The following is a 9,633-nucleotide window of genomic DNA, read 5'->3' as shown; positions in this document are numbered from 1 at the left end:
GGTTTTGTTTTGTAGTGTGTTTCCTAGCGTTTTCCTTAAGGATGGCATTGATGAAGATCAAGGCTATTACAACCCCCTCACAACCTGTATCACCCAATCCTGCTCATAACTGCGTTTTCAATCCTCTTTATGGGAATTTGTATTATAAAAAACTTCACTTGTTCCACCTCTTGGGAGAAGAATCCAACAATTCATTTCTGCTACTGGCATTCAGCTGGGGAAGATTTCTCTTTCCAGGCCTTTTTCTTCTCCTCCACATGTTGACTTAACACTGACAAAGTTTTAAAAATCACATATTAATGAATTACAATATAAATAAGAATTTATTCAAGTAAAACATAGATATAATACATACAAATCTTTATTTACAGATGGTGGTGCAGTGGCTTGTGCCAATATCATTGGATCCAGAACAATCTCTTCTAGAATACCTGAAATAGCTCTATTTCTTTACAGCAGAAACAAACGCAATGCTAACAGCCCTTAAATATATTCCAAGACATCCTAAACAGAAACAGTATATGATCTTTTCTGACTCTCTTTCTTCCCTTCAGGCTATTAAAAACCTATCATGTAAACATCCACTTTTAGAAGAAATTATTGAATTGTATAATGATCTTGCTGCTGGCCAAATCGACATCGTTCTTTCATCGTTACCCAGCCACGTTGGCATTTCTGGGAACACACCGGCTGACCTTGTTGCTAAACAAATCTGTGACACCACTTCTTATTCCCTAGACTGATTATAAAGCTACCATTAGATCTCACATCTGTGATCTCATGTAGAAGAAGTGGGACACTCAAGTTGGTATCGACAAATTACATGAAATAAAACCCTACATTTGTTACACCTACTTGGATTGTCAGTCCAGGTTTGAAGAGGTCATCATGTGGCGATGTTGTATTGGCCACACAAGATATACACGGGAATACTTGCTAAAAGGTGAAGAGCCTCCGTTTTGTATCACTTGTGATGAAAGAATCGCGGTCAAGCATCTTTGCCTGACTGTGTTGAATATTCCATCACACGGAATAACTATTTTAAATCACGAGCTATGAATAATCTTTCTAGTAATGTTAGTTATCATTTAATCATTGCGTTTTAAAAAGGATTAGATCTGTTACATGACTTGTAAATAGATAAATATTTTATGATTGGAAGTTGAATTAGCAACTTAGTGGCTGTATCCTCGAAGGGGGTTGAAGTACCGTAAAATTATTGTCCTCTTGAGAGGGTACGTAAGTCCCAAAACAGTTGAAGTCAGATTTAATCTTCCACGCTTTTAGCTGTAGAATATGTGTCATTTAAATTTGTGGCTAATCTTGCATGCAGTTGCCAGCAGCTGAAGGGATGATGTAAATCCAGCTAGGGACTATGCACGTAGCAGGTATTATGTTTTGAGTTTCCACGCTAGTTGTAATTCTAACTGTCATAGTTCAGTGGTTTCACTGTCCTTCGTCGACAGGTTCTTCATAATATACATATATATTTCTTTTTTATGTCACTTCTGTTCTCGTCATGATATGCCTGCAATATTGCTGATGTGACGTTAAGTATTAACTCACTCACTCACTCACTATAATGGTGTACCTTATCATTCCCCCCATATGTTCAAAAAAAGGTGTATGAATCTATACCAAGACGTCGTAATTGTGAAATAAAGGAGTTGATCATCCAAAAAAGCAGTATCATCTATATACCAGCTAGAATGCCATATAGAAGTCTAGAATGCCACTAAAACAAGTCAGCTGGAAGGCAGATGGTGATCCCTTGGTCGAACATGAAAATTGGTCTCCACACTGATATCATGGGTTTGTGTAGACATCAAGTCGACAACACCGTCGTTGCCAATCGCTGTGCAATCAAGAGTGAATGGACTTCATGCGAGAAAAGTGTAGGAGTAGTCATGTCTACCGGTAGGAGTGTGTAGGAGTAGGAGTAGTCATGTCGATGTGCATTTGTAACTAAGTGTGTGATATAAAATACTGCATATGTATATTTGTGAATATTGACAGTAAAATTAATCAACATATTTCCTTTTCTTTGTCTATGTGTAGTGTAATCTGTGCATACTGCTCTCACCATCTAGCGTCAGATAAATAAACTTTATAATCTCTTTACCATATGATGGTGTGTGGTGGTGGTGGTGTGATGTGGAGATGGTGTGATGTGGTGGTGGGTGGTGGCATAAGGTGCTGAGAAGTGGTGGTCTGAGGTGTAGGTGTGTGATGGTGATGGTGGTATGTGGTGGTGGTTGTGGTGGGAAGTGATGGTGGTGTGTGGTGGCGGTGTGTGATGTAGGTGTGATGGTAGTTTGTAGTGTGAGGTGGTGGTGATTTGGTGGTCGTGTGAGGTGTGGTGGTGTGTTATGGTGATGGCGGTGTGTGGTAATGTGAGATGCATATAAGTTCCAACGGTTCCAGGTTTGGCTCACCAATGTGGTTTGGATTTTAATTCTAAAAAATAGTTCAGAAACATTTGGACTTTCATGGAACTGACACCAATTCCAAAATGAGTTCCATCCATGCTCATCACACCGGAAGTTAGATTATATGTGTCAAATATCGGTATGTGATATTTCCCTAACGCCTCAGACATGCGTTTGTTAAATGCTACAACTCGGCTGTTTTCTTGTCTGGGGATCAATGGAGATTTCATGATACCAAATTTGTGAGTGGCAAACCAGATCAGCTTTGGCCACGAAGCTTTCCTCTTTCTGATCATATCTACAACGGGATATATATAGTCATTAGACACTTTCTCAAAGTTAAAATGATCGTGGATTCCAATGCCAACTAGAATGACTGTGTTCTTTTTATGAAGAAATGAACGAAACTTCTCATGGAACCTCTTCGCCACTACGGCAGAAGGTATTGTAGATACTTCAACGTTCAGCGTACCATTACAGAGGGTCTTTCTTCTGAAAAGGTTGGGGGTACATGCTCTGTCCGAGAATGCGTACATTCCCTCACAAGGGATATCTGAAAGAGAATCGGTATTATATTTTCAATTTAACTCACTTAGCTGTAGAGTTCTGTCCAGACTATTCAATAACCAACATTATATAGTGACGAGAATATCTGACATTGAAATGGGTAAGTGTGTTAATATTTAGCGTCACATCGGCAATATTGCAACCATACCGTGACGAGAACAACTTAGCCTATATCAATATCAAAATTAGTTAACTGAGAATGCAACAACCTGCCATCGAAGGACAGTAAAAATACCAGTTTAACACATATATGAACATACAACTAGCATGTAAAAAAGTCAATACAATGTAAAACACGGGCTATAGATCACCAATTGGAACAACTAAAGGTAGGCCACCATACTAGGGACTATGGGGATTTAAAGTACATTAACTTCCTGCATGGGGCCCCCAGCTGCATTTACGTCATCCCTTCAGCTATTAGCAATTTAGACACATGTAGCCAAAAATCAAAATGACACATATTACAAAATGTGGAAAGTTTAAATTTACTGTGAATATTTCGGGACTTACGTACCCACTCAGGAGGACAATAAGTTTACAGTGTTTCAACCCCCTCGAGGATGTAGCCACTAGCAATCTGAGTTACTAATTCAAATTTCTGATAGTAAAATATTTATCTATTTACAAATCCGTTAGCAAATCTAGTTCTCTTAAGCATGCAATAATTAAATCAGGACTAAGAGTTCCTTCAAAGTTCATGAGTTGAAATACTTATCCCTTGTGATGGAATATTGAACACAGTCAAACGTACGTCGCGCTTTACCATTCAAAATTTGAAGTTTATTTAAATTATGCACCATGGGATGGCGACGAGGATAATGCTCAGCTGTCTTACGAGCCGTTCTAGCCTGTTTGCAGTCATCATTGAACCACCGTTTTCCAGTAAGTGGAATTACAGAGGACTTTGGCATACACACGTCATGGTATTTGGTTTGTCACACAAAAAACAACGTTTGATAGCATTAGCAACATCAATAAGAAGTTCATGTTTAAGTTTGTCAAGACCCAGCTTTTCACATATGTGCCAGTTAGTCTTTCTAAAATTCCTTCTGAATGATGGAGGAACATCAGATGGGGTTACAGGTTTCAGTTTAGTAGGAAAGTGGTCACTTCCACAATTTTCATTGTGGACTGACCGTTCGAATTCAATCAAGAATGGAATATGTTCCTGTAGCAGGATATCAATACGTCTCTGTACCATCACTAACTATACATAAATCATTATTTAGAATAAGATCCTCTAGATTTAATCTTTTGTGTACATACAATCGCCCCCACCCCCCCAATCTCCAGACTCTCGTACTCCACCGACGCAGGGCCGCCATCTACGGCACACGTGGGGTTGGCGAGTCCTTACCATTACCCAGAACCAACCACGAGGAAGTGGCTCGCCATGGGTGCCAACAGTGAATGTATGTATTCTATTAAAACGAGTAGACGACGGACAGTAAACCAACTATGATATCACAATTAGAATTAAACTACCATGGGAAGTTAAAAACAATAGCACTATTTCAACCCCCCCCCCCCCCCCCCCCCCCCAAAAAAAAAAAAACCAAAAAAAAAAAGAAAGAAAAAAAAACACCAACAACAGTCGATAGCTCACCATACCAGGGACCATGGGGACTTACAGTATTACAGTACCTTTGATACCTGCACAGAGCCTAGCTGGGTTTTTACACCATCCTTTCAACTGCTGGCGGTTGTAAGAAACGGTAGCCAAAACTAAAATAACAAGAATACGACGTTTAGAAAGTTTACATTGATTTTGAATATTTCGGGATTTACGTACCTTACGGACAATCCTTAAAGAAAACATTGTTTTCTTAGGGACGGTTACTTGACACGTTCAGATAGTGGCTTAACACTAACCCAGCGTATACCTGTTTTAAGCGGTTCTATGACAGGGTACTTCATAAGTGATGCAGGTTGTGATGTTAAAGACCTCTTATTTCATGTCTAGGGATTCGATCGTGGTTTGGGTGGCACCGAGACTGTATCAATACAAAATATTGTATCCATAAACAAGTCTTGAAGGAGAATAATAATGTTTGAGGCTGTTGTAAGAAAAAGATTGCTTTTTCTGTGGTGAATACATATTTCGACGCATGTGACAAAATGGACATTATGGTGGCACAAAACTCCAATTTCCTGAAATGGTCGGCCTGAAACGGTCGGCCCTTACCACATTGGTGAAACCGTTGGTGAAGCCATTGGTGAAACCAGTAACCATGGTAAAGATGGACAAATCGTCTCAAACAATGAAACTGACCAGTTTCTCTTGGGCAGACTGAGGGTCAACATTATTCACACTATGCTGTAAATGCCTCAGAAGTTTGCATTTAGTGCAACATTAATCACTGTGGTAAGCACATACATACCTCCTGCTTTTACAGCTCTGAAGACCCCTTTACCATCGTAGTTGTTCAACATTAGCATCAATGCCGTGTACAGGTTGCGCATGAGTGAATCCCCAATAAAAGCTATAGTCAGACCGTGTAGAAGATCACATGTCTCCTGGACGGTGAAGTTCTTCACCTGACATCGGGGATCGCCAGCTTCCCACGTTGAATACTCTGCATGAATCTCGTTCCGAAAGTCGTAACACTTCGGACATTTACACTCATCCGCGCTCTTGTTTGTGCACCTATAGCCATAGCAACATGGCGTTGCACCTTCAGGGTTACACAATGCACGAAAGTAGTTGAGGTTTATATAGGCCACATTACCACATTTTCCGTCGCGTCTCTGCATTGACTTTGGGACGCGATATCTTACTGACTTCAGAAATGTGTCAACTGTAACTCTTTCTCGTGCAGTCAGAGTTCGCGGCTTCCATCTTCCTTTCATCATGCCTGTACTTACATCCGGGCATCGGGAACTCTCATTTGGCTCTCTCAAGTCTACATATTGTTTTTTTGCTGGTAAAATGAAGTCATTTGTGTCCAATTGATGATAGTAGTTTGAAGCCATGTATTCCAGTACCGTCCAGACCATGAGTGTTGATATTATAACAATGCCATACCTTTTGTATGTTCCCCACATTTTGCTGTAATAATAAACAGATATAGTGCACATCAGTTCAAATTGTCTTAATTGCTTGTAAGGCATGGGATTTTTCATACCATACACCTGTGTTGAGTAACATAAAAAACAGGTTTGAAAGTTTTAACTAAAAATATATCGGCTCCTTAATAATCCTAAAGACTAATACCCCTCTACCTCCATATCAACGTTTGTCATATTATTAAGAAACACTGTATTGTACATGCTTATCTTTAGTATGTTATTATTTTTCCATGTATGTTTCAAACCACTGTATTTCTTCATCAGCCGCAATATCTCTCATATATCTTGGCTTTGAAATTGTCAAGGTCACCATTCTGTTGCGAAATAACTTGAAGATGCTTTCAATGGAAAAGTAATGACGTTAAGTTAGGAGGCAATACAAATGTTGCTATGTACATATACCACGCCTTTCAGTTAAAGAATTTCTTCGCAACGGATGCACATGCAGTGAGTAATTGAATGAGTTAACATTTAACGTCACATCGGCAGTATTTCAGCCATATCGTAATGGGAACATATTGACATTGAAACGGAATATGTGTTTATTATAAAAACCTGTCGGCAAAGTACACAGTAAAACAACCAGAAAAACACAATTTAAATTAAAACCAGCATGGAAAGTGAAAACCAATAGCACTATTTGGACACAATAAAAACTGGCTATGGGTCTCGCCAAACAAGGTAGATCACCACACTTGGGGGTGTAGGGGCGACTTACAGTACCATTGCTACCCTAGTTGGATTTAAACAAACCATTCTGCCGCTGGCGATTGTAAGGAATGTTAGGCAACATTAAAATAGCAAAACAAAAAAACTATGACCCGGTAGACTTAAATGTACATCAATTTGGGGGGACTTACATACTTACATTACATAGGACAATCATTTTACAAAATCTAAGCTACAAATAGTAAATTAGTAATCTATGTACAAACCATTTAACAAGTCTAATTCTTTTTAAAATGCAGTAGTCAAATGAGAACTGATATTGTTTAAAATAACCTTCACAGTTCGTGGTTCGAAATAGTTGTACCTTGTGATGGAATACTCAACACAGACACGCAAGACATGCTCATATACAATAGGTATAGACATTGATCATGCATGAGCAATTAAATAAATATGTATTTTCATCTGTGTTGTAATAGGTCAGTGGCATGTATAACAAATACATTCAGTATCTATCTAACTATCCAAGATGATCGGATCTCATCAAATAATAGCACTGACTGTGTTTCGTTGTGTGGAAGGATTGACTCTGATGATGGACGCTCCGTCTTACACAGAACAAACATAATCACGCATACATCACATTTTACAAAATGGCAGATAGGAAATATTTTTCGTAAGAGATTTATATGCATATATAACTACGTACCTCCGTAAAACGTTCTCAGTTATGATCACCAAATAAGTAAATCCTTAGGTCCAAAAAAACCAACGTACTGAAAAAGTCACATGAATGCACCATGACCATGCACCAACTGCGTCAGGTGTGCCCTCATTTTTCCAGAAGCCAGCATGGGATGAGAAGATGCACATGAATAAGGGTGCAGGGCAAGTTGTTCCCTGTGTAATATTGTCCGGGGTAACTAGATTACCCACAACACTGACACTGTGACTTCATTCATTCATATATTTCAACATACATATCATCATCATTATCATCAATCCAGTCAACATTAGGCAGTATCATCACTATCATCACACATTACTGCAACATAGTACAGAAAACACATTATCACATGCATACATCACTATTCATAATCCCACAAGGTGAGATACACTGTCTCCATAAGAAAGTGATGTACGGTCATCATCATGCAGCAGTGTCTTCTCTTCTAGCTGGCGATACTTGTTCTCCGTAGGTCTTACACGGCCACCACCCTGTCTCTCATCTTCTAGTTTTCACTCGGAACATGTGGCCATCATATGGTAATCTCTGGCCACCTGGAGAATTCGGGATGACGATGTGGTGACCTGTATGGAGTTTTCTATACTGCAATGATTTTAACATGAGCATAAATTTGAGGTTTAATGTCGGTCTTTAGCAGGGGCAATGTCACTGACGAGGTTGTTAGGGTTTTAAGTACATGATACAATAATGGCACTGAAAGGAGTTAACCACCATACCCCAAAAATATAAATGTAGGGTGTTTAAGCTTACATGAATGTTTAATAAAAAACGTTTACATCATTAAAAGATAAAACAAAAGCCGAATTTATGTAGGGAAGGCGAATAAATAAAGCACTTTTTAATACTAAGGAGAGTCTGAAATAAATCGATAGTAAATAAGGCTAGGTAGTTGGCATGGGGTGGGTGTACAGGGGAACAGTTCAGCTGTAGTGATATGAATAAGGGACGTAATAACGGACAAGGGGACTTACAGTACATTGGACTGCCTTGGCCCAAGCTGGATTTACACCATCTCTTCACTTGCAATTTAGACACATCTGGACTAAAATTAAACACATTTATGCTGCGATTAAAAACAGTGGGAATGTTTTAAGACTTTCACCCAGGAGGGCACTAATGTTACATCACTCCTTTCCATAGGCATTCATGTGCATATATGAACTGAGATAGCGGCAGTGTACATGGTTGGAGAGGTGAGTGAAACGACTGAGGTATGCTGAAGTATTATGGCGGTGAAGTAGAGCGAATCCAAGTCGCTCAAAACGTCGGCGAGGAAAGTGACATTCGATTACATGTCTAAACAGTAGAGTGGAGAGGGACTAGATCTGTTTAAGATATTGTATATTTTGTTTGGCATGGACTAGATTTAATTACTTAAGTTTGAGTTTGTGGGGAAAGTAGACGTAGAGTGGGATGTGTTGGGTGGGTTGATGGGTCCAATGGGTTGAGTAAGGTGTGGATGGTGTTGTAGCCTTTGTGAGCGAGTAAAATTTATCGTCACCTCGGCAATATTTAAGCCATAGTGTGAAGAGAACCATAAGTATTATAAATAATAGTGAATACAAATCGTAAAATCTGTCAACAAAGGATAGTGAAACCAGTATATTATCACATATAGATATTTAAAACTAGTAACTAAACCGAAAACAGTTTAGGTATGGAGGACGATACAATATAAGAACGGGCTGTAGACTGCCATCAACTGAAGGCAAATCACCATACTGGGAGCCATGGTGTGACCTTTGTGTGGTATTGAGTTGTGTACCTATGTTGATTATTTGATGAAGATAAAAGTGTGCGAATACATATGTTCAGTCGTTTCTGGTAATTTGCAGTGGGTGCATAGTCCATCTAGGTGTCTGATTTGTTTAATGTGTGATTTTGGGTGGTGATGTTTGTAACTAGTGCCGTAATGAGTATATCGGTCTGTTTGCATTGTGCCTCAGGTCTGAGTCTGATCCCTGTGCATCCACGACAACCATCGAAATGAAGACGGGTGACGGCAGAGAGATATACCACCTGCACACGTCTGCAGACTCATCGGCATTCTGCTTTCGTAAGTTAATTCTTTAATTCATTTATACTTACACCCACACGCGTTGAGGTTCACAATCTTTGTTTATCCACATTCAGTTTCTGCATCCGAAG

At 39.3% G+C, this 9,633-nt stretch overlaps 1 protein-coding gene across 1 annotated transcript; it reads right to left on the bottom strand.

Moving 5' to 3' along the window:
• Positions 1-398: 398 nt before the first annotated feature.
• Positions 399-8,493, bottom strand: LOC137259254 (uncharacterized). The gene is made up of 5 exons (XM_067796883.1): positions 8,457-8,493; positions 7,447-8,067; positions 5,381-6,048; positions 4,644-4,724; positions 399-2,982 (listed from the first exon to the last, which is right to left on the bottom strand). The coding sequence occupies exons 3-5, from the start codon at positions 6,042-6,044 to the stop codon at positions 2,432-2,434; spliced, it is 1,296 nt and encodes a 431-aa protein (XP_067652984.1). The 5' UTR covers positions 6,045-6,048; positions 7,447-8,067; positions 8,457-8,493; the 3' UTR covers positions 399-2,431.
• Between the last annotated feature and the right edge of the window lie 1,140 nt (positions 8,494-9,633).

Source organism: Haliotis asinina, chromosome 13 (assembly GCF_037392515.1).
Source record: "Haliotis asinina isolate JCU_RB_2024 chromosome 13, JCU_Hal_asi_v2, whole genome shotgun sequence".
Taxonomy (NCBI): Eukaryota; Metazoa; Mollusca; class Gastropoda; order Lepetellida; family Haliotidae; genus Haliotis; species Haliotis asinina.
This window is presented reverse-complemented; position numbering and strand designations above follow the sequence as displayed.

Coding starts and splice junctions, on each gene's coding strand:
- LOC137259254 (XM_067796883.1), bottom strand. CDS start 6,044: ATGTGGGGAACATACAAAAGGTATGGCATTGTTATAATATCAACACTC. Junction 4,725..5,380: donor CAGAGCTGTAAAAGCAGGAG/GTATGTATGTGC, acceptor TTGTTATTTTAG/TTTTGGCTACCGTTTCTTAC. Junction 2,983..4,643: donor GCTCTGTGCAGGTATCAAAG/GTACTGTAATAC, acceptor ATTCTCTTTCAG/ATATCCCTTGTGAGGGAATG.